The sequence below is a fragment of the Tachyglossus aculeatus genome, chromosome X2 (genome assembly GCF_015852505.1).
Source record: "Tachyglossus aculeatus isolate mTacAcu1 chromosome X2, mTacAcu1.pri, whole genome shotgun sequence".
Lineage (NCBI taxonomy): Eukaryota > Metazoa > Chordata > Mammalia > Monotremata > Tachyglossidae > Tachyglossus > Tachyglossus aculeatus.
Window position 1 is genome coordinate 8475652 of NC_052100.1, and position 25435 is coordinate 8501086.

Consider the following 25435-nt stretch of genomic DNA (forward strand, 5'->3'; position numbering starts at 1 on the left):
ACCCTGGATCTCCCATCCACCCTGGGCAGCTAAAGGCACATTTTTTTATGGTGTTTGTTAAGCACTTTGTATGTGCCAGGCACTGTACTAAGTGCTGGGGTAGGTGCAAGATAGATTAGACACGGTTCCTATACAAGATCATCAGATTGGACACAGTTCCTATCCCACTTGGGGCTCACATTTCACATATGAGGTAACTGAGGTACAGAAAAGTGAAGTGACATGTCCAAGGTCACACAGCAGACAAGTGGTGGAGCTGGAATTAGAACCCAGGTCCTTCTGACCCCGAGGCCTGTGCTCTATCCACTAGGCCACTCTACTTCTCTCTCTGTCCTTTTTTTCATTTTTCCTTTCTTTCTTTTGGTGGCTACCCAAAACAGATGCCTGATCAGATCTTCTGCCTGCCCTCCACTCCACTGAGTATTTGGATAGGTCTGGCATCCCCATGTAGGGTCTTCCCATGCCAGAAGTGCTGATTCACATATCGAGGCCAGATAAGGTAATTCCTTAGCCCTGTTATTTGCACTCTTCTGGATGGATTCCCTAGTTGGGGTGAGGAATTGAGAGTCCTCCTCAGTGCTACATCCTATTTCTTGAGCAAGAAAGGCAAAGGAGCATCTGAGGGGCCCATGACTTGTTGCAGGAACAAATCTCTAATTTATAGAGCAAATCCATGCCCTTGCCCTCAGATCATCCAAGGTTTTCAGGGTAAGGGATTTCCAACCTTCCCCTCCCTGAGTGAATTCTTCAGGAAAAACATGTCCTAACACAGAGAAGCAGCCTGCCGTAGTGGAAAGAGTTAGGGGACCTGGATTCTAATCCTGGCTCTGTCACCTACACTCCCTCAACTTAGACTGTGAGCCCTGTGTGGGGCAGGGACTATGTCTGACCTACTCTGCTGCTTAGCATAGTGCTTGGCATGTAGTAAACTCTTAACAAATATCATCATTATTATATCATCAACGTATCTTTCGAGTCCCTGTGTATTGGGTGGGTGGAAACATACCACAGAAGTAAAAGATCTGGCCCCTGCCCTTAAGGAGCTTACAATCATATGGTTAAGCAGTGTTCTACAGAGACTATTTTTCTCCCCCTACTCTGTCTAGGAGCTGTGGTGACAGTTCCCTGCAACTGTTTTGATGTCCTTGGATTAAAGGATGATTTTTAACAATTTTAATTAAGTGAGAAACAGCTCATCAAAAAGGTGGAATTCTGCCTTTTTTTCTGTATTTCATTTCATCCTAATTGAATGTTGGATTTTACTATTAAATCTGTGAAGAGAAAAAGGGAGAGGATGAAGGAAGTGTTCCTAGTATATGCCAAATAATGTCCTTAGTACTGGGGTAGATACGAATAACCAGATTGGACACAGTCCCTGACCCATAAGGGATAGGAGGGAAAACAGACATTGAATCCCCATTTTGCAGATGAGGAAACTGAGGCACAGGGAAATGAAGTGACTTGACCAGTGTCCCACAGCAGGCAAGGGGCAGAACCAAGATTAGAGCTCATATACTTCTGACTTCCAGACCTAGTTCTTTCCACTAGGCCAGTAAGCATCTTTGTGGCTGGCAATGTTGCCCCCACCCCACCCCAGCCAAAAGAAATGAAAATAATGAATCTGGCTGTTGTCTCAAATTATGATCTTTCCACATCTAAATTCACTAAATCTTAAAAAAAACCTCTGATATCATTTCAGCATTACTGCTGATTCTGTGCCTAAAGAATACTGTGGCACCCTTGGACCTCAGTTCTGCCGACTCAACTGCAGTTTCTCTGTGCAGCCTCAAGAATTGGGTCTGACACCAAGCCCTTCCTGTGGCACAGAGAAAACAGCTCAAGCTCCCTGGCCCTTGAATTCTTTTGCTGAGAGACAGGTTGATGATGACTGCCTGTTTACTCCCTAATGTGCGGCATTTTAGCAAAGGTGCTAATGAATTCAAGGCCAGCACCCAGAGGGAAGAGGAAGGGAAAGCAAAGGGTCTGGATAATCAGAACTTGAGTGATCAGGCACTGAGGGCCCCCCCGCACCCCGTTCACTTCCAATGGCCTATGCCGAATTTGAGGCCCTGCACTCCCAGCTGGCGTGAAAACAGTGCATTGAACAGTGAACCCGTTACTGAACTGGGGCCAAGAGTGGTAGGATTATCAACCAAGCAGTTTCTTCCACTGGTAAGGGAAACCCCTTCTTTTAGAGGAGGATTACTTTGACAAGGTCCAGCTGAATGATTTAGATGAACAAAGCCTTTCCAACTGCAACTGAACTAGACAGTCTGCTTTTATTCTATGGGAGACAGCCCCCAAGCAAAGCCTTTCCTTCCCCACGTTTAAACACCGTTTAATCAGTCAATCTTATTTATTGAACACATACTATGTGGAGAGCACTGTACTAAGTGCCTGGGAGAGTACAATATAATTAGTGGGCATGATCCCTGCTCTTGAGTTTACAGTCTAGCAGGGGAGACAGACAATAGAATAATTTACAGGCAGGTGGAGAAGAATGGATAGTTGCAGATGTTATGTAGTAAGAACTGGCAGGATTTCATCCATCAAATAGTATTTACTGAGCACCTACTGTGTGCAGAGCATTGTACTAAGTGGTTGGGAGAGTACAATAGAATTGGTAGACAGGATCCTTGCCCTCGAGCTCACTATCTAGTGGGAAAGACAGGCACTAAAATAAATTACAGCTAGAAGGAAGCAATAGAGTATAAAGAGATGTACATAAAAGCTATAGGGAAATGCTTAGCTGTTGGGGGATATAAAGTGGGAGATTAGAGGTCTTTTGGAGGAGATGTGATTTCAGTTGTGTTTGGAAGATCGGGAGACCTGTGATCTTCAACACTGGATCATTCCCTGCTCCTGGAAACACTAGCATTTTTTTCTGACGTCCTTCCCTGATTCTCCATCTGTGTCTGGATGATCTTTCTCAGCTTCTAGCAGTTGTTTGAGAGTGAGAGTCGAAAGCTAGTGAGGGGTCTTCAAGAATAACACCAATGTTGTGGGCATCTGGGATTGGGAGGATGGTGATGCCATCAACAGAGATGGGGAAGTTGGGAGGAGGAGAGGGTTTAAAAGGGAAGCCAATTAGTTCAGTTTTGGATATGTTAAGTTTGAGGTGCTGGTGGGACATCCAAGACGAGATGTCCTGGGAAAAATGTGGGAAGGTAGGGTAGATGAAAAGAGTTGCCATAGAGACAGTCATTCAAAAATTGCTGCATGCAGATAACTGTGCCTTAGAGGCATACTCCTAAGAACACCGAGAAGCAGTTGTGGTTTAGTGGATAGAGCACGGGCCTGGAAGTCAGAAGGACCTGGATTCTAATCCTAGCTCCACCACTTGTCTGCCACGTGACCTTGGGCAAATCACTTAACTTCTCTGTGCCTCAGTTACCTTTAAATTGGGGATTAAGACTTTGAGCCCCATGTGGGACATGGAGTGTGTTCAACTGATTTAACTTGTATAAACCCCAGCACTTAGTACAGTGTCTGGCACATAGTAAGTGCTTAACAAATAACATTTAAAAAAAAAACCTGCAAATGATTGTATACCACATTCCCACATCACCTGGGTGTTACAGACAGGGTAAGTCTAAATAAAACTGAAGTAACATAGCCTACACCAGGGAAACCCTTCGCACAGCCAAAGAACTTCAATGGCAGCACAAAACTAAATGTTGTCACAGAATACTGTTGCCTAGACGACACAATGGCCAATAACACAATTATTGACAGGGAAGTAGAAAACTGAGGCAAGAAGGCTAACACATTCTTTGAGAAATTATCAGTCTTGTAGCAGCATGGAATTAGAATTCATAGGAAACTGAAGAAGAGCTAGCGATGTCAAGACTAAGGTTACTGCCCTCAGTCCATTCCACTCCATCTTGGCTCTTGGCCTGGGCTTTCCTGACCAACACTAAAAGAGTTTGGACAAATATTGACCCTGACTGACCATTTCCTGGGGCTCACAGGTGTTTCTGAGTGGGAGAGTGCATACTGCAGTTCGAGTTCTCAGCAGCAGAGCAAAAAGCTCTCCCTAACAGTCAACAGAAGTGATCCAGGTTGGGAAATGACAGAATCATCAGAGTGACTTTTTCTCTTAAAAAGGCTTTTTTTTCCCCATTCAATAATACTGTGGGTTGATAGGCAGAGTCGAAAGAAAATCATATAGTTCCCTAGGGACTTGTAAAGGTCTGTTGTAGCCACATCTGCTTCTTGCAGTGCCCAAGAAGACTCTGTGTGTGAGTGTGTGTGTGTGTGTGTGTGTGTGTGTGTGTGTGAGCGAGAGAGAGAGGGAGAGTGAGTGAGTGTGAGGTGGCACAATACACCAGTGGCCCAGGAGTTTTGTCTTTAAATGCACTGTTGAGGTCCAGTTTATAACAAAGCTATAGTGCCCCTATAATCCACTCCACATGCAAGTGACCTGAACAAACCCTGCAGGAACACAGGAACCTTGTTGTGGGCACAGGGCACAGTTGCTCATAGAATCTGATGTCCAGCTGTTGCCTGACTTTTTGGAAAGTGCAGAGTAACTTGATCTCTTAATCTTTTTTCCCCCAACAGATATTGTAAATAACAACTGTTCCTCAAGGGTACCAGCCAGATGGAAATGAAATCTGTATTCTGAGAGATGGCAGCCTAGTTTTTAATCAGCTTGTGCCTTGTCTCTACAGTTTGGGATTCCTTGTTTTTGTAGCAATTAGGAAATAACCTACATGTGACAATGTTTCTTTGAACTGATTAGGGGCCTCCAAACTGGAAAGTTCAGAAGCAGGCTAGTTCTTTTGCTTGTTCTGAAAATGCTTTAAATTCCACCACTTTAAACTGATCAAATTAATCTTCACTTTGCTCTGTAACCTTCTTTTGCCTTCACTTCCACTATGTGAGTAATTCGTGGCTTCGAAACAAGAGGGAAATGCTTAATGTGAATAATGCCATGGTTAAGTAATTCTCTTTACGAATGGGGAAAAAAATTAAAAGGTCAGCTTTTGTGTATGGGAAGAGTCTGTCCATGGCTTTTGCTCTTATTAACATCAGGGCAGGATATAAATTCACACAAAGCCCAGAAGGATGTGACCCTTTCATTCAGCTCTGCCATTTCTGAATGACTAAGAACCTTAAGCAGTGCCCTTAGAATGAATTGGCAGGAGCAGGTGCTTGGTACCCGCTCTGAGGACAGACTGCTGGTCCAAGTCTGAAATCCTGGCAAGTTTGCAAATGAGACCCTCAGTGCTGCTCCTTGTGGGGGAGAGAGCCAAACCACAAAGGGTGGAGAGCAGAGATAGACACTAGGAGACAAAGAGAGAGAAAAGCTGAAAATGGACAAAGACAGGATGAAGGCCAATGTGGGACCCGTGGGAGAGGGCCTGAAAGGGGGGAGAGGCTTCAAGGCAATGAGAAGGTCAGAAGAGAAGAGGGAACTAGAGAAGGACAGTGGATGAGAGAAACATCATGGTGTTGGGCAGAGAGGAGGAGGAGATATAAAAGGATAAGAGGGACAGAGCAGTAAGTTGGGTCAGAGAGGAACAAATACAGTGAAATATAAAAGAGGAGACTTTAGAGAGGAGAGGGAAGCAGATACTTCCCACTACTTAGAGCATGAGCCCCATATGGGAGAGGGATGGAGTCCAAGCTAACTTGGATGTACCTCAGCACTTAGTACAGTTCCTTAACAAATACAATAATACTAATAATAAGACTGTGAGCCCGCTGTTGGGTAGGGACCGTCTCTGTATGTTGCCTACTTGTACTTCCCAAGCGCTTAGTACAGTGCTCTGCACACAGTAAGCGCTCAATAAATAAGATTGAATGAATGAACAACAACACCAGAGTTGAGAACCATGGGGGAGAGCAACAATGAGAGAATTCCTGGAAGAGAGGAAAGAAGGATGTTGACAGAAGTCATTCAGTCAATTGTATTGAGCACTTACTATGTGCAGAGCACTGTACTAAGTGCTTGGGAGAGTACAATATAAAAATAAACACACACTCCCTGCCCGCAAATAGCTTACAGTCCAGAGGAGGGGGAAACATACATTGGATAGTTCATTTGGACTACAGTCCCTTTTGTTGTTTATAGCCCCTTTTTAGTAGCTGAGAAAAAAGCACTTTCATTATTTTTGGAAGCCTCAATGAGACCCTTCATCTTTCTAAAAGAACCACAGGCCCCATATTTTTCCTTGTATTTCTCTCTTCTTGGACCAGAGTTTCTATTGTTGAGAACCAGGTAGCCAAAGCCCTGGGTGTGGCAGCTAGAGAATCTGGTGGTAAGATTCATGTCCTCCCACAGAGCTGGTTGAAAAGACTCCCCTCTGCACCCCCACCCAAATACATTCTTTCTGAAACAAAGGAAAGGAGTTAGAGGAGAAAAGGGTGGGATGTGGGAATGTCAGAGGCTGTATTAGAAGACTGGAGCTCCTGGTCAACCCAGGGACTGAGTCGGAGGAGCCTGGGTGCTGGGGAGCCAGACATCAGAGATAAACTGAGAGGAATGAGCAGGGTCAGAGTCATGTCTCCACTACTTGTAACAAGGAGGCAGTGCCAAGATTCAGGCATCCAGCCACCAGGAGGGGGATCCCAATAATATTTTCCTGCCAAAAGTACTCCAGTAATGTCCCTTTTCCTGCCCCTCTCCTGCTGGCTGTGTTGGTAGTACATAATAATAATAATGGCATTTAAGTGCTTACTATGTGCAAAGCACTGTTCTAAGCACTGGGGAGGTTACAAGGTGATCAGGTTGTCCCACGGGGGGCTCAGTCTTAATCCCCATTTTACAGATGAGGTAACTGAGGCACAGAGAAGTTAAGTGACTTGCCCAAAGTCACACAGCTGACAGTTGGCGGAGCTGGTATTTGAACCCATGACCTCTGATTCCAAAGCCCGGGCTCTTTCCACTGAGCCACACTGCTTCTCTAGTACATGGCTTTGGTGGGGTGAGGGGGGCACCTTGCACCTTACTGATTTACCTATATATATATATATATATATATACAGGACGGTTAAGGGGATCTGAGGGGACAGGAGTGGATGGGAACAAGGTTAGGATGCACAGTCAGAAAAGTCCTTAAGCACTCTTGTATTTACCTATTGATTATGACTTGAATATGCAATTGTTTATGTTATTGGTCATTATTGGGGCAGCCTTCAAAATGCTTCTTCCAGCGGACATTAGTGGCTCCCCTTTTGTTGTCATCCATCTCCCCACCTTTGATCTCAAAGCAGTCAGTCCCAGGCTGCTCAGGTCATAAGCGGTTTTAGTAAAATCACCCTGAAGGATTCAAACTTTCCAGACCCCCCAAATTAATGTTTGTGTTTCTGTACTGATCCATGGAAAGAGAAACCAGGTTATGTCATCCTTGAACATGGAGAGGTTGCTGCACATCAGCTCTCACATGGTCCAACAACAAAGCCAAACCCTAGCAGAGAAAAGAAATTGGAGAGTTTACTCTATCCTAGTCCCCACTTTTTCAGTCATTGATGTTTGAAGACCTTCTTCACTCTGGTCCCCTCATGGGGATTTGAGAGGGTTTTTTTTTTTTTTTGGTTTGGTTTGGTTTTTTGGGGGGTTTTTTGCAGTGAATCTCTTTTGGGCACCAAATTTGACACAGACACTCCAGTCACTCAGGAAAGTGTCTAATAACAGATGTGGCAATTGAACTCAAGAGCTCTATCTCGATCATTTACATTTTTATCGAGATCAGCTAAGTACCTCATTAAATCTAAAAATCATGCTAATTTGAGTGGAGCATCCAAATGCCTATTAAAATGCCATCTCTGAAAGGGATTTCTGCAGGTTCTTCATCATATGATGATGCTACAGTGCTTTGAATTCAAGAGCTGATGGGAAGGAGGAGGTATTCTTCTTGGTGTTGACTGTTGGGTTAGCCAAATTGTCTAGTCCCCTTAAATAGAGATCAGTCTGAGGCCACACCTAAACTACTATTTGTTGCCCTCCTTTGACAACGTACTGGGATCCCCATAAGAGAACTCACAGAAAGCCATGCCCGCCTCCCCAACCCCGTTCCAGCATCCCAGCGTTGGATACCCAAAGAATGATCTGAGACATGAAGGAGTCTGAAGCAAGGCTGTTCACAGGACGAGAGCTGCCATCCCTCTCTGGCACCCTTGGCCAGTGGTTCCTCTTAACTCAGAGGGGTTGGGAGGCCCCTCGGGGGGTGGGGAAGGGGGGGGAGAACATTCCAGAGACCCATCACTATTCCCCTAAATCCCCCTTTCACCCCTTCCAATGCCCCATGCCCTTCCTGAGTTCCACCCCGGAGGTGGGTTTCCTCTCCTCTAACATCACTTTGGGGGTGTTCCTGAGGGGTGTATCTTCCAGAGAATTAGGGATGGGCCTTCCTCTCGCTCTTTCCCAGCACTCCCTTTGTTATTTTGTGTCCATGGTTTTGATACCTTTTCTGGAAATGATGGATTCATGTTGTTGTTGTTGCAGTCCAATCATCGTCCTCTGTTCCCATCATCCTGCCTTATGTTCCATTCATCACTGGGCCATTGCTAGCAGCTAGGGAAGCAGTATGACCTAATGGGTAGAGCTTGGACCTGGTTCTAATCCCAGCTCCACCACTTGTCCACTGTAGGACCTTGGACAAGTCAATTCACTTCTCTGTGACTCAGTTACCTCACCTGTAAAATGGGGATTAAGACTATGAGCCCCATGTGGGACAGGGATTATGGCTAACCTGATTATTTTGTATCTACCCTAGAGCTTAGAACAGTGCCTGGCACATAGTAAACACTTAACAAATGCCATTAATAAAACTACCCCACCCTGTCCTCCTGTTCTTTCTTTTATTCCCCTCCCACATACACCCTGCCTGTATGCTTCCTCCACTCTTGTGCTGCTGCCCATAACTGTCCTACCCTGTCCTCCTGTTCCTTCCAGTATTCTCTCCACAATTACAGTTTGAGTATCCTAAACTTTATACGTAGCAGTCTCATTACCACCCCCCGCCCCCCAAATCTCATCGTCAGCCACCCTAACATCATTTTTGAGTGATCAGTTTTGGGGTGGCCAGTCTCTGCCTGCATCCAGCCCCTAGGGAGAACTTGCCCGTGGGTTTGCTGCCCCTCCACCTCCAGAAGCCTTCAGGCGATCCATTTAACTGATGATCAGATACACAGATGGCTTGGTACAGGAGGCAGCCTGGCTAGTTCCAGCATCCAGGAGCCCCACTGACCCACACTGACAGGGCATGCCAGATAGCCACGGACACTGCTATACAGGACCAGGATTAGTCTTTCCCAGAGTCCACCCCCACCCTCCTGTCCCCCTCCACCCCCGGCCAGACTGTAAACTCACTGTGGGCAGGGAAAGTCACCGCCTATTGTACTGTACTTTCCCAATCACTTACTACAGTGCTCTGCACACAGTAAGTGCTCAATAAATACGATTGAATGAATGAGCCCCCATTGTAGACTTTCTATACAATTCTTTGTCCTCATCATATCTTACCCTTTCATTTCCCAATTGTCAATCCACAAGTTTCCCCTTTGTCCCTCTTTTGTGGAGGATACTCTCCACCTTCTAAGAAGAGAAGCCAAACTAGGGCTTCTGTTCCTACTGCTCATGTGCTGAGGTCCTGTTTGACATCAGGTCATGGTCTGTTTGGTATCAAGTTTTAGTGCTGCTGTTATGAACTGATTCATTTTGACCCCTTGAACAGTAAACAGCTGCATCAGAATCCCCTGCTTTACTTAGAGCCTACCCTTAAAGTAATCAATCATTGGTATTTATTGAGCACTTACTATGTGCAGGCCACTGTACTAAGCGCTTCGGAGAGTACAGTACAACAGAGTTGGCAGGCACATTCCCTGCCCACATGAGCTTAAAGCTTAGGAAAAAGTAAAAGGAAGCAGTTAACCAAGCTGTCGTGACCAGGCTGTTCTTCCAGATAAGCAGAGTGTTTCAGAAGTGCCCCATGGGTCAGCGAGGATGACATGAAGGTTACTAGTCTTAGGGCTCCTGTAAATAAGCATGCAGTCTCCATCCTCTTTACCATCGATGATATTTGAAGCTGAGAGGAATGAGCTTCAATACTCACTCTCCAGAATAGTTCACATCATTTGGAACGATAGAAAATTAGCACATTTTCAGCAGGATAAACTGTCTTGGAAAAAAATGTAATTACATCTGTAAAGGTCTGTAATTGATGCCATTTCCAGGGCAAATGCCATCCTAATTTTTTTCCTTAATGAACTAGAGAGACTGGTTCATTATTAAAACAAATTAATTTAAGGATTTATATAGCACCTTTGAGGTTTGAGGGTGATGCTGCCATTGGTAAGATTTTTGTCTACATGTGTGTGTGTGCAAGTGTGGTGGATGAGACCTCTGACTGTCCCCATTGTGTTTATTTCTCCCCCACCCCGCGTTGTGATCATCTCAAAGTCTTTTTAGACCGTTGTCATGTCAATTTCTAATTCCTTTCCTCCATGTTGATCTATCTTCTGAAGACTTTCACTTGTTCACAGTTTTGCTTCATATTAGCTTGCAACTGTTTCTTCTCTCGGTTTATGGTTACCTCATTTCAGCTCAATATAGAGCAGCTTTTGGGGTATCCTGAAGCCAATCATTCTCCCCTCCGGTCCTGCTCAGTGGAGGTATAGTTTGAGGATCACTGCTTTGAGGTTGGGGGTTTGACAACATTCCAGAGTTCTTGTTGGTGATTCTGCCTTGCCATTTAATGTTAAAGAATCACATGCAGGTGACACTGATGAAACTGCTCTAGAGTAACTCTGTTTCACAATCATATAGGAGGTTGGATATCTAGACACCTCAGTTTGATCTGACAGCTGCTGCCACATTGGTGTTAATCTCCCAAAGGATACATTGCCTTTTTGATTTGGTCACCTATTACTACTTTGTCTTTTCTTGCATCATTGAACAATGAGTTGCCTAGATAACAGAGGTTCAGTAACTTCATCTCTGGCTCTGGATCACTGCTCCAAGTCCTTTGCTGTGTGTAGGTCTTCCTGGTCATAGGCTGGTGTGTTAATTTCTAGTCTGTACCTCCTTGCTGTTTCCCAGAAGCAGTTCAAAATCATCTGCATGTCCTTGTGTGGGTGCTTCTGGAACACAGTCGTCAATGCATGAGGTGATTCAAAGACTTTCAATAATGCCCTTAGCTTATTGAATTGGAAGGGTGTCCTAGGAGGACAGGATTCTAGACAGTGTAACTCAGAAGTTGCAATTCAGTTGCTTGAGGAGCAGCATGGTTCAGTGGAAAGAGCACGGGCTTCGGAGTCAGAGGTCAGGGATTCAAATCCCAGCTCTGCCAACTGTCAGCTGTGTGACTTTGGGCAAGTCACTTAACTTCTCTGTGCCTCAGTTACCTCATCTGTAAAATGGGGATTAAAACTGTGAGCCCCCAGTGGGACAACCTGATCACCCTGTAACCTGGGGACAATGCTTAGAACAGTGCTTTGCACATAGTAAGTGCTTAACAAATACCATTATTATTGTTATTATTCAGTAATTTGGGAATTATTAAGTGCTTAGTACAGTGCTCTGCACACTGTAAGCACTCAATAAATACGATTGAATGAATTGAAGTATATAATATGAAATATGCAGCATTGCTCACTTCATGTAAAAAAAAATATGGGGTATGGTTCATTCCCTAGTTGTGTTTCCTAAGCTAGACTTCTGAGCTATCTATTGATTCTGCTCTTTTCTCTTCCAAATGAGGATTTTGTATTTTAAAAAGAATCTACATAAGTCCCATTTGATTCTTCATCAAGTTACATTAACACTTAGCCTTGAGTTATTGGTAACTAAAAATAGTAGTAGTAATAATAGTAGTGATGGTATTTACTAAATGCCTACTTTGTGCAGAGGTGAGAATTAGACAGGTTCCCTGATCCTTAAAGAGAGTAAGGGAGGGGAGAGGTGACTGATGTCAGACAAGTAAGGAAAGATTAAATAAAAACATAAAAACAACATAAAAGAGAAGGGCAGTGGTAGGAGCAACAAGAGGGATAAGACATTGTGGCTAGAGGAGCAGAGTTTTGGGCTCCTCATGGCTCAGGGTCTGACAGTTACAGCAGCTGCCAAGCCTTCTTAAAAATGAGAATGAGAGAGCAAGAGAGAGAGTGTGTGCACGGGTGTGGTGGGGAGGGGAAAACAGCCTCTCTCCTGGGCAACTGGCCCTGGAAATCAGGTATAAGAGGACTAGCCGAGGGCTCGCACTGCAGCTTGCTCACCCTCCTGACTGGAGAAGCTAATACAAAGGCGAGTTGAAATTGGCTATTTTGTCTTCCTATTCTAGGAAGAATACCAGTGCAGCATACCAGCAATGGGCTGGATGGGCTGCCACTGCTGGCCGGGGGATGCTCTCCAGGGTCTCCAGCATGGAAGAACCTCTTGCAGGGTGGTCCCTGGAAGAACCTGTGGCAGCTCCTCCAGTCTGGAGCTGGCAGAGGTGAGGGGAAGGGTGGCCTTGATTGCGTGTCTGTATATGTGGGTGTGTGTCTGTCTCTGTCTCTCTCTCTCTCCCTTCCTGCTCTTTTGTTGCAGCCAGCTGGCAGGCTGCAAAGCAATGTAACAGCAGGCTGTGAGTTTGACATGCCCACTTTAGTTAAACTGGAGCATCAGCTGAACAGTTTGAGGCAATCAAAGGGAAGGGGGGAAAAGAAAAGGCTGCCTCCCCTTCCTCTCCTGAAACAAGCTAGAAATCCTTCCAAGGAAGCAAAATCCCCTCCGGGTCTTAGAAGTACTCACACCAGTCTCTTTCAGTTTTATCTTATACGCTTCATGCCCCTGTACCATCCCAACTCTCTTCAAGGAGTGTTCCAACAAACAGACCAAACAGAGAATAATAGCAGCCGGAGAGGAATTTGGAATTAAAAACAAGGATGAAAACTGCTGCCCCCCCCCCCCCCCCCCCAAAACATCATAGAGCCAAAGACAGAGGGAAGTTGGCGAATTGGTAAAATTGATCCATAGGATAACAATTGGAAAGTTTAGGGAAGAGCTAATAATGATGGTATTTGTTAAGTGCTGGCTATGTTTAAAAGCACTGTTCTGAGCACTGGGGTAGATACAAGAACCATAAAGCTAATAGTCAAGAGTTTTTGCTTGATAGAGAAATGCGAAATCATTGAAAATATTTGAGGAGTGGGAAAGCTTATAGAATTATGTTTTAGAAAAATGATCTGGGTGGCAAAGTATGGACTAGAGAGGCAGGGATACCAGTGAGGAGGGTGATGCAATTGCTAAGCTGGGATTCGACAAATGGCTGTATCAACGTGGTGCCCATTTTGTTGGAAAGGAAGAGACCAATGCTGGAAATGTAGTGTAGTATCTGTATATTTAACTATTTATTTTGTCTACTCCCATAAATACTTCTATGTTCTCTCCTTTTGGGCAGAGAATGTGTCCCCTGCTTTATTTTGTATTTCCCAAGAGTCTAATATAGTGCCCTGCACCAAGGGAGTACTCAATAAATACTTCTACCACTACTGAAGTTAAGACAAGGCCCTCTGGATAGAAAAAAGATAATCGGGTTGGACTCAGTCCTTGTCCCACATAGGGCTCATAGTCTTATTCCCCATTTTGCAGTTGAGGAAACTGAGGCACAAAGAAGTGAAGCAACTTGGCCAAGGTCAAAAGCAGACAAGTGGTGGAGCTGGGATTAGAACCTAGGTCCTTCTGACTCCCAGGGCTGTGCTCTATTCACTAGGCCACACTGGTAGTATAAACTGAGAGTGCCTACAGTCTTGATGATCATCTGGTAGGTAGTATCTTGGAAGGTCACCCATTCCCAGTTCAGTTTGGTGCAGATATAACTATCTGTAAATTGGAAGTTACTGTTAGACTCCAAGCTCTTTAAGATCTTCATTCTTTCAATTGTATTTATTGAGCAGTTACTGTGTGCAGAAAACTGTACTAAGTGCTTGGAAAGTACAATTCAGCAACAGAGACAATCCCTATCCAACAGTGGGCTCACAGTCTAGAAGGGCGAGATATCCCAGAGCTAAGTTCCAAGTCACAAGACTGCCACTGCTATCCATGTGACATTCAATGAGAGCTAGTTTGCCAGGGTTAGGAGTGGGGAGGAGCCTGAGAAAATGCCTGTACCGCCAGACATTTCTCAAAGATTCAAAATTTAAATATTTAATGAACAGGGAGAGGGACGGAGGAAAGCAAACCACCCAAAAACTTACACGCCACTTCAATACAAGTTTTAATACATGTACTAATTACTGTACATGCAGGAAAATCTGCTTAGATGTTTAGAGCATGTGTATTCCCAAGTCAGCAGGTGGACCAGAACATCTGGCAAGGTTTCCAGAGCATGACTCAGTAGGCTCGAAGAGAAGAAAGAAGAGTTCCCTCTCATGAATTAAGACTCTTCTCTGCTTGCTGATTGCATCTTATTCCCAGAAGATTCTGGGAAACCTAACTATGTGATCTCTGGAAAATGTCGTTCTCAGGCCACAGGTGCTGCAAGACTAAGTTTTATATTTCCCCTTCAGTCCTTTTCCTCAGTTCCACTTCTAAGAGGGGCCTGAACATTTTCACAACTAGGCTTCTCCAGAACTTCCCTGAAAGGTGTTTCAAAATAGTGAATCATTTGAATTCTAATTTCCCACAGACCTAGTGATATAAGTAGGGGTTATGTTCCTGGTGATTCAGAGCCAGACTCTAGACTTCTTTCCAGGGACCCTAGCAGAAGCTAAGTCTGGCAAGTCCCGTACAGTAAAATTGACAGACATGTTCCCTGCCCACAAGGAGCTTACAGAATAGAGGAAGAGACAGACATTAAAATAAATTATCCTCACTCAGTTGAACTGTCTGTTTTTTTGGGGGGGTGGGGGGGGTTACTTTTCCTCTCTTTTGCCCTGTCAGTTAACCATGTAATGTTTATTGTTTGCCTGTTTTTTGTTGTCACTGTTGGAGTTGTTCTGGGGTATACACATAACCAAGGCTGCAAAGATGGTGTTTTCCTAACAGCCTCTAGGCTTCTAATCAAGTTGTTTAGTATTTAACAGCCCCTTTCAGGTTTTTCCTAAGTGTTGAGTCTTTTCAGTTTCCTTTTCTCAAATCAAATATCTCTATGATGGCTTCTTTGGGCCTTCCCTCCCCAGTAAGACTGCCAAATTTAATTGAATTTGGCCACAAATACAAAGTGACTCTCCCACCACAGCTTTATAGACCTCCAATTTGATACACAGTTTGTTGCCCCATTGTTGTCAAACTCTATCATCATCAATGGTATATATTGAGTGACCACCATGTGCCGAGTTCTGTACTGGCCGCTTGGGGAACAGACAAAAGGAGTTTTGTTTTGTTTTGTTTTGTTTTGTTTTTTAAAAAAAAGCATCTCTGCCCCATGAATTAAATCAGCTTTTTTTTTTCCTACTTGCCTGGCATAAATTGTTATTCTGAATGAGTGGCTTTTTGCAAGTATGTTTTAAATCCTGATTATTCCAGTACTTATACAGTGCTCTGAATCTCCATTGCAGCAATCATCATAGAATCCTGTCCCTTTTACAATAAGCAGTACTGTTTTTATTCTTCGGAAATTTGCAAAATGAATCTTTCATCTGCTCTGGGCATAGGGTCATTATTATTAAGCAAATCTTTAATTGTACAGGAATGTAGATGTAAGTATCAGTCCTCTGAGAAAGGTTGGATTTTTATGGGAAAGATTATGGGGAGAGTTACCATTCAAGCCCTAATTTTTCTGCTAATTTTTACACTAAAATACAATAAAACCTAGGTGTTTTAGAAGATTAAAAGTTTGCCCAAGGTCAGCTGGTTCCCCCATACCTAGTTGCCCTCTTTTCCTGCTTTACTATCGCTCATCCTATGCTTCTCCCAAGTAAATCCCCTAAAAGTCTACTTGCCTCTCCTGCCTCTGACTCAGAGCTCCTGCCTGTCTCCTCCAAGCTTTGCTGATCTTCCTCTCCTAAGAAGCCACTTCCTCCTGGAGTAATTTCCCACTGTCCCTGCCATGACATCATCTCTGATAACTCAGCACTATGAATCACTTTATATAGTCCTCTAAAAACTTATCAATTCATTTCTGTACTTCCTGTTCTGTTTGTCTATTATCACTGTATTTTAATAATTATAATAATTATGATATTTAATCAATCAATCAATCAATCAATCGTATTTATTGAGCGCTTACTATGTGCAGAGCACTGTACTAAGCGCTTGGGAAGTACAAATTGGCAGCACATAGAGACAGTCCCTACCCAACAGTGGGCTCACAGTCTAAAAGGGGGAGACAGAGAACTGAACCAAACATACCAACAAAATAAAATAAGTAGGATAGAAATGTACAAGTAAAATAAATAAATAAATAGAGTAATAAATATGTACAACCATATATACATATATACAGGTGCTGTGGGGAAGGGAAGGAGGTAAGACGGGGGGATGGAGAGGGGGACGAGGGGGAGAGGAAAGAAGGGGCTCAGTCTGGGAAGGCCTCCTGGAGGAGGTGAGCTCTCAGCAGGGCCTTGAAGGGAGGAAGAGAGCTAGCTTGGCGGATGGGCAGAGGGAGGGCATTCCAGGCCCGGGGGATGACGTGGGCCGGGGGTCGATGGCGGGACAGGCGAGAGCGAGGTACAGTGAGGAGATTAGTGGTGGAGGAGCGGAGGGTGCGGGCTGGGCAGTAGAAGGAGAGAAGGGAGGTGAGGTAGGAGGGGGCGAGGTGATGGAGAGCCTTGAAGCCCAGGGTGAGGAGTTTCTGCTTGATGCGCAGATTGATCGGTAGCCATTGGAGGTTTTTGAGGAGGGGAGTAATATGTCCAGAGCGTTTCTGGACAAAGATAATCCGGGCAGCAGCATGAAGTGTTTACTATGTGTCAACCACTGTTCTAAGTGCTGGAGTAGATGCAATAAATTAATAATAATAAATTACAATAGTTTATTGTAATTTATAATTTATACTAATTAATTCACAATAAATACATAAATTAGGTAAGATATAGTCCCTCTCCCACATGGAGCTCACAGTCTGTTACTTATCCATAAATTCTTGCCTCCTCATCTTCCCCAAAAGATCGTCAGCTCACTGAGGGCAGGGGTCATCATGTCTTTTGCTTCTCTGTAGTGCCGAGTACTGCACTGTACTCATGGGTGCCCAGACAATCCTGGTGACAAAGATGGTGGTCACTGGTCTTGTCCTTAGAAGAGTTGAGAATAGAAATCTGGAGCTTCTGACTTCTAGTCAAAAACTGTCTTTGATGGCCAAATGTTTGCTTGTCCAATAAGTGATGGGCAAAGAGGATCTGGTTAACTTAAGGCAACATGGAAGAAGTAGGTGAAAAAGGAGGTGAGAAGCAGCATGATCTAGTGGATAGAGCATGGCCCTGGGAGTCAGAAGGACCTGGGTTTTAATCCACAATCCACTACTTGTCTGCTCTGTGACCTTGGGCAAGTCACTTAACTTCTCTGTGCCTCAGTTTACCTCATCTGTAAAATGAGGATCAATATTGTGAGTCCAGTGTGGGACATGTTATGGACTGTGTCCAACCCAGGTATCTTGTATCTGCCCCAGAGCTTAGCACAGTGCCTGGCCCAAATGCCATTAAAAACAAAAGGAAGTCAAGGAGAGGATGTTCATTTTTCAGTCAATATGGTCAGGTCCATTCTTGGAATAGAAAGCTGTAGTGACTATCCAGTTACTGCAGGAAACGGGGTTGATGATTCAGCATGTGGCATTTTCCCCACTATACCAGTGTCCTGTTTTTGGCAAGCCATAAAATTGTGGTTTTGCATAAAGTGCTTTTTTTTAAAGGAGAAAAGATTTTACCCTGCAGTTCCTGGCTGCAGACAAATGTTTCCTGGGCAGTAGAAATCTGGGGTTGGAGGGTGAGAGAGCAGGAAGGGAGAGCAAGAAATACCCTCTTTATTTCGGGGACAAGTAATCCCGGTAGCACTGCTCCTATAATTGGACTGCTTTTCCAGACTACTATATTTGTCTTTTGGATTTGAAGTTGGTACTACTGATGGAGAGAGGGGGAATATAATCTGAGTCCCTTCATGGGCATACAGATACTTCCAATTTGCAGAGACATAGCCACAGAGCAGTCAGAGCCATGAAAAATGGCAAAGTGCTTGACCCTATCAAGTAGTCACTATGGACTCCGAGCACAGAGGGGACATCTTGCTTAAACGCTTACACAAACTCTTCCTCATGCTGTGGGATCTCAAAGGCGGCACTATTGTCACCATCTTCAAGAAGAAAGGTGAAAGATCAAATTGCAGCAATTATTGAGGCATCTTATTACTCACCATTGCCAGCAATTGACCAACCAATTAATCAGTGGTATGTATTGAGTGCTGTGTGCAGAGCACTGTACTAAGAGCTTGAGAGAGCACAATACAATAGAATTGTAGTCATATTCGGTACCCACAGTGAGACTCATTGTGGACATGGATTGTCACTGTTTATTGTTGTATTGTACTTTCCCAAGTGCTTAATACTGTACTCTGCACACAGAAAGTGCTTAATAAATATGATTGAATGAATGAGCTTACAGTCTAGAGGGGGAAATAGACATTAAAATGAATTATAGATAAGGGAAATGGCAGAGTGTAAGGAGCAGTGTGGCTCAGTGGAAAGAGCCCGGGCTTTGGAGTCAGAGTTCATGGGTTCGAATCCCAGCTCCACCAGTTGTCAGCTGTGTGACTTTGGGCAAGTCACTTAACTTCTCTATGCCTCAGTTACCTCATCTGTAAAATGGGGATTAAGATTGTGAGCCCCCCATGGGACAACCTGATCACCTTGTAACCTCCCCAGTGCTTAGAACAGTGCTTTGCACATAGTAAGCGCTTAATAAAAATGCCATCATTAAGTGCTGGGGTGGGGTGAATATCAAATTACTTAAGGGGGTATTCGTAAGTATTCACTTGGAAGTGAATAGGCAATACAAAAGGGAGGGTGAATAGGGGAAATGAGGGCTTAGGGAAGGTCTCTTGGAGGTGATATTTTGGTAGGGCTCTGAAGATGGAGAGAATGGTATTCTGTTGCATATGAAGGTGATGGTGTGGGTCCCAGGCCAGAGGGAGGACATGGGCAAGTGGTCACTAGATGGAAGGTTGGCAGTAGAAGAATGAAGCATGCGGGCTGGGTTGTAGTAGGAGATCAGCAAGGTCAGGTAGGAGGTGGAGAGCTGATTGAGTGCTCTAAAGCCAATGGTAAGGAATCTCTGTTTAAAATGGAGGTGGATGGTCAGCCATTATAGGTTTTTGAGGAGTGGGAAAGAGGCTGAGAAGGGGAAGAGTTGGGGAGGCAGGAGAAAAGAGGGTTAAAGAGGAGTTATTTGTACAAGTTAATTAAGATTAATCTTGCTAAGTGCTACATGAACAGGAGGAAATTGGTTTGAAATTGTTAGTGCCTCATCATTGCAGAAGCGAATTAGTGATTCAAATACCTGTTTATTGGTTATTAAGCCACTGATAGAGCAAGTCCTGCCCTCAAAACTCAAACCAGTTATTTATTATTGATGCCTTGTACAAAGTGATTATTTTTTTGAGGTTTGGGTGGTGAAATAGAAAACCATGCCTTTTATAGAGGATTTCTAATGAAACACAGGCAGCAAGAGTCCAAAGGTACCAACCGTGTTCCTTATTGCTAATATAAACACTTTAGGAGTGCTAATCAGTTGATCTGATTTTCTGTTTTGATTTCCTGTAATAATTAAGTGAGCAATATGACAAGCAATCAAGTTTTGCACTAGGGGGTTCATGCAAATGACTTTTTTTTTACATTTTAAAGTTTGCTTAATGGATCCAAAAGGCAAGTTATTGAAGTTTTCAAAAATGGAAACTCAATTTTCATTCTGCTCGTAATCAAAGTTTCTATTTTTAATGTGGAGAATCACCATCTTGTTAGGATTTTTCCACTTACTAGAGTGTATTTCCTTTAAAAGCTAAATGGCATAGTAATGCCTTTTATAGTTAATGCATAGAAGCAAGGCTTGAATGTAAAGGACAAAGCTAAGGAACATATTTGCTCTCCCTTCCCTTCATGCCGGGGGTGTGTTTTCTAACTCCCTTCACCATGTAACCATGAAAGAAGTAGAAGATCCCCAGACTTCTGCCTTGGGTTCAAGAGGACACATTTGTGCCCAAGCAACATTAAAACATATGAACCTTTCCTTTGAGGGAGGCTGGAGAAGAGGGCAGTACCAAGGGGGCAATTGGAGTGGCCCTGGCTATTAGAGATGGTTCTGTAGTTTCTTCATCCCTTTACCAAGCCCCCTCCTTCTTGCCCAGTTCCTCCCTTGCGTTTCAGTTGATGTCACCAAATAAAGTGATTGACAACCATGGCAAACCACTATCCCAAAGGTAGGGGTCCTGAGGATTGAACCATTTCCTTGCTCTAGAAACCTCTGGGCGCTTTCACCTCATCTATGTCAGGAGGCTAGCCTACCTTGGACCATTACAGAATGTTCCCCGGGTGCACAGCGTACCGCTTGGGATATTCCTCTCCCCATTGGAAAGGAGGCTAAAACCCTCAGAACAAGGTGGATATTAGCCTAACCCTTAACGAATAATAACAATGATAATAATAATTGTGGTATATGTTAAGCACTTACTATGTGCCAAGCACTGTTCTAAGCACTGCCATAGACACAAGGTAACCAGGTCAAACAAAGTCCCTGTCGCACATGAGACTCACAGTCTTAATCCCCATTTTACAGATGAAGTAACTGAGGCCCAGAGAAGTGAAGGGAACTGCCCAGCATCACACAGCAGACGTGTTATGAAGCTGGGATTAAACTCCAGGTCCTTCTGACTCCCAGGCCCATGCTCAATTAACTAGGCTACGCTGCTTCTCGATGGAGGACCCCATGTTAAAGAGAATTGTTCATTCATTCAGTCGAATCCACTGTGGGGTGGTGCTTGCTCCAGTCAGTGCTGATGGAATTAGCAGTTATGACCATCAGTAATGGCTAGTCTGATCTCGTATGACTTTTTTGTGTGCATATTTGAGTGACTGCTGCACTGCTGGGCACCCTGGTTTTCAGGAAGAAATTCCACTCCGCCTGGGACAGTGTGAAGTCAAAAGACTCCTGTATTTAAGTAGATGACTTGTGAACAAGTGGAAAGAGCCCGGGCCTGGGAGTCAGAGGACCTGGATTATAAATTCCAGTTCTGTCTCTTGCTGCTGTGTGACCTTGGTCAAGTCACAACTTCTTGGTGCCTCAGTTTCTTCATCTGTAAAATGGGGATTAAATAACTGTTCTCTCTCCTGCTTAAACCGTGAACTCCACATGGGGCTGGGTCTGGATCCATCGTGATTATCTTTTATCTACTCCAGTGCTTAGTATAATGCTTGGCACATATTAAGAATTTAACAAGTACCACTCTTAGTAGTAGTATTAGTATTATTAGAGGGGCTTTTACCCTGCCCACCCAGCTGGGTCTTGGTCATTTGGAACAGCTCCTTAATATGGGCATGTATTTTGTTTTGTAGGTTATTCTTCTGAAAAGATGGCTCTTTCTCTGAACTTCTTGGTGAGCTTTTCTTTCATGCTGTTAAATCACTGGATTGGCTTAACATCATCCCTGAACCTTGAAGATCCAAACGTGTGCAGCCACTGGGAAAGGTAATGTTTCTGCAAACAACATGCACCTATTCTGTTCCAAATAATCTATTCCAATTCTTGCTTTCTTTTTGTTAACTCCCTTTTACCAAACTTTCAGGAGATACCTCCTAAGGCAGAGATGAGAAAGCCCAGACTAAAAAGTTCTGGGGTGTAAAGCAGTCATTATTTATGCTCAAGCAGACCTAGTTACAATCACTCTTTTTTTCCCAGTGGAAAAGATAAAAGGGTGAGAGTGGGAGAAGAATAACTTGATTATAATTATGGTATCGAGGACAATTATGGCATTTATGAACTAACTTGATGAAATTAACTCTCATTTATCTGTGGTAATAAGGAGTGGAAAAGCACAGAGGATCCAAAAGTTCATGTTCTCCATTCATTTCAGCCTTCTCCCTGTTAAATGTTTGACTAAAGGAGGTACAAGTTGCAAATTGGCAGTTTTGAGTTTCACCCCTCTTCCCTGCCCCTGACTGCTCTTTGAAAGAGTGGAAAAAAGGGGGAAAAAATGCCAAAGAATGGACAGAGGAGAGGAAGAGGATCTGTTCCTTTTTTCTCTGCCCCTAAAGCCACCCTTCTGCCTCAGGCCTTTATCACTTCCTGGATGGACTACTATATCCTTGCCTCTCCTCTCTTCAGAATATCCTCCACACAACTGCACAAGTCCTCTTCTTCGATTGCCCTTCTGAACACATCATTGTCCTTCTGAAAAGCCTCCAATAATTCCCCATGTCTTCTCATATTAGCTTTTAGGCTCTCCACCAGTTACCTACTCTCTTCTCCCCCCACATCTCGGCTCACTCTCTGCTCCTCCCAAGCTAACCATCTAATCGTACTTAGCTCTTGATTTTTATTCGACCATACTTATCGAGCATGTACTGTGTGCAGAATACTGTAGTAAGTGCTTGGGAGAGTAGAAGCAGTGTGGCTCAGTGGAAAGAGCACGGGCTTTGGAGTCAGTGATCGTGGGTTCAAATCCCGGCTCCGCCAATTGTCAGCTGTGTGACCTTGGGCAAGTCACTTCACTTCTCTGGGCCTCAGTTACCTCATCTGTAAAATGGGGGTTGACTGTGAGCCCCCCGTGGGACAACCTGATCACCTTGTATCCCCCCAGTGCTTAGAACAGTGCTTTGCACATAGTAAGCACTTAATAAATGCTATTATTATTATTATTATTATTATTATTATTATTATTATTATTATTACAGGGTTGGTAGGCACATTTCCTTCCCACCAGGAGCTTACAGTCTAGAGGAGAAGCTTTCATTATAGAGGACTTTCTTTTCTAGCCCCTTTTTTCCATGCATAGTAAGCACTTAACAAAAATCATTTTTAAAAAGTGAGTAATTGTAAGAAGGGGTCACCTTAGGAAAAAAATGGACTTTGCTTTCCTAGTGATTTTCAGTGCTCAGATGGCTACTCAGCTCTGCAGGATAATTTTGCAGCCATCTTGCCTGAAGCATGTGGGGTGAATGAATCGGCCCTCCAACCTCACCATGTTCCAAACATGTTCCACTATTTGTCACCGTGCTACCTACTAGCCCTTCCCCAAGCTGGGATGACTCCAAAGCAAGGAGATTAAGACCAGCAAACAAGGGCAGGAAAAGACGAGTGATAATTTTTGAAGAAAGAGAATTTAGGTGGGCAAAATGCAATTAGCCACTTTGGAATTTGACCAAGTATAATGATGGCTGCTCTTTCCTTTTCAGTATTCTTGAATCTAATTCAAATGTGTTGGAGTTTTCCCTCTGGTTATACTCAGTAAATTTCAAATGTGCTGGCACAAATTCATCGAGAATGCTTATTCCGATGCGGGTAATTGCCCACCGGGTGTTTTCGCAGTACCATAGAAGATTAAACATTTAAAAAAAGCTTCCTCATTTTGTTTGGAAGCTGCTAACAACGCATGAGCCCTTGACCTTGTTATCATCCACTAAATGCCTGCAGTCCATAGGTTTGTGAGCCAGTCTTGCTCCGTTTGGCTCTCAGCGTCATAGTGTTGTCCTCCTGTGCTCTAAGCTGTAGATTTCTACACCATAGCAGGTCAGGCTGCAGGTCCCTAACCAGCTGGCTGGAGTGGCCCAACCCAATCGATCCCATCCGGGTCAGGTTTGCGCTCCTCATCATTGTCCAGCACTACTTAAGGCCATTTTAATTTGGGGTCCCCAGGGACATAGCTGGATTCGGCACCTTGTGTAGCATTCCTGGGCACACATGGCAGTTCTGATAAAAGCAGCATGGCCTAGTGGATAGAGCACGGGTCTGGGAGTCAGAAGGACCCAAGTTCGAATTCCGGCTCCAACACTTGTCGGCTGTGTGACCTTGAGCAAATCACTTCACTTCTCTGGGCCTCAGTTCTCTCAGCGTAAAATGGGGATTAAGACTGTGAGCCCTCTGTGCGACAGGGACTGCATCCAACCCTGTTATCTTGTATCTACCCCAGAGTTTAGAACAGTTCCTGGCACATAGTAAGTGCTTAACAAATACCACAATTACTATCATTATTATAAACTGAATTGCATACTGCAGCAGTTCACTGGACCAGTTATGCACGGGTGAGCCCACTGCATATGTGCAGCCTGCCACATTCTCCCCTTCCCCCCCCACCAACCTCTCCCTCCTGCCCCTCGCCTGAAGAGAGGTCCCAACTTCCCTCTGGTCCAGACTAAACCCGTGCTGATCCTGGTTACCACACTTCTAGGACTGGGCTCTGGTACAGACAGCCTGTGCGAGGCTCTTGAAGGTAAATCACAAGATGGTATGATGTTGCCAGGTGAGAAGCAGTTAGTGGCTAGTGAGCATGGGAACACTGTGGGGAGAGGGGCGCTGTGAAAGAGAGATGGTCTAATGGAAAAAGCACAAAACTGGGAATCAGGAGATTCAAGCTCTTCTCCCAGCTCTGCCACTGGCTTGCTTTTTGACCTTAGGCAAGGCACTTGTTTTACTAGTAGTAATGGCCTTTATCGAGCACCTACTGACTGCAGTGTATTGTACTTAGTGCTTGGGAGATGCAAGAGAATCATGATAGTAGTAATAATAGTATAAGTATGGACTGAAGGATGTAGGGCAGGGTATGGGAGAGGCTGAAGGTAGGGAGACCAGCGTGGAGGTTAATTCAGTAGCCAAATTGTGATAGGATGAGTGCTTGAATCAGAGTAGGGGCTGTATGGCTGAGAGGAAGAGGGCAGATCTGCACCAAGTTTGAATGAAAATTGGAAGGAGATTGTTTGTGAGAGCAAAATGGCTGTGAGAAGCCAAGATTGATACCAAGACTGTGGGCTTCAGTCACAGGAGAATGTTGGTGTTTCCAGTGGAGATGGGGAAGTTGAAAGGAAGGGGGAGGATTTAGGAAGGAAGGAGCAGTGGGACAGATGTTATCTGAGCTGAAGATCTTGATCTCCCCATTCCCTTAGCATGGAACAGCTGATGAACCTCAGACCTGAGACTTCAGACCAAAGAACCTGTGCTGAGGAACTTATTGTAGTGCTAGTACATGGTCTCGCTGGGATTTATTATTATTTGGGGTAGAGGGAATGGTTGGGAGGGCAGCAGTGCAACACACTGCAAAGTGCAGTGTTGGGTTTTGGGGGTTGGGTTTTGTTTTTGTTTTGTTTTTAACGTGCAGGGCCTCATTTAGTGCTAATATTGTGCCATGACCCAAAAGGCAGTGCCTTCGTAACCACTGCGGTCCTTACCACCCACATTGACCAGCTATTTTTCAGGATTCCTGATGGGCAGGTCCACCTCATGGAATGTCCCTAGGTGGTTCTTCAGTCAGAAACCTTGACCATGGGTGGCACTGTCCCAGCAGACAGAACCAGAAGTAGAACACAGATCTCTCTAG

General features: G+C 44.3%; 1 protein-coding gene across 3 annotated transcripts in view; it reads left to right on the forward strand.

The window, feature by feature from the left end:
• Positions 1-25435, forward strand: part of MEGF10 (multiple EGF like domains 10) — a 109810-nt gene that overhangs the window by 7341 nt on the left and 77034 nt on the right. For all 3 annotated transcript variants that reach the window (XM_038770597.1, XM_038770598.1, XM_038770599.1), the window contains one exon: positions 21462-21594. In XM_038770597.1, coding sequence (XP_038626525.1) covers positions 21462-21594 — 133 coding nt within the window. The remainder of the gene's footprint in view (positions 1-21461; positions 21595-25435) is intronic.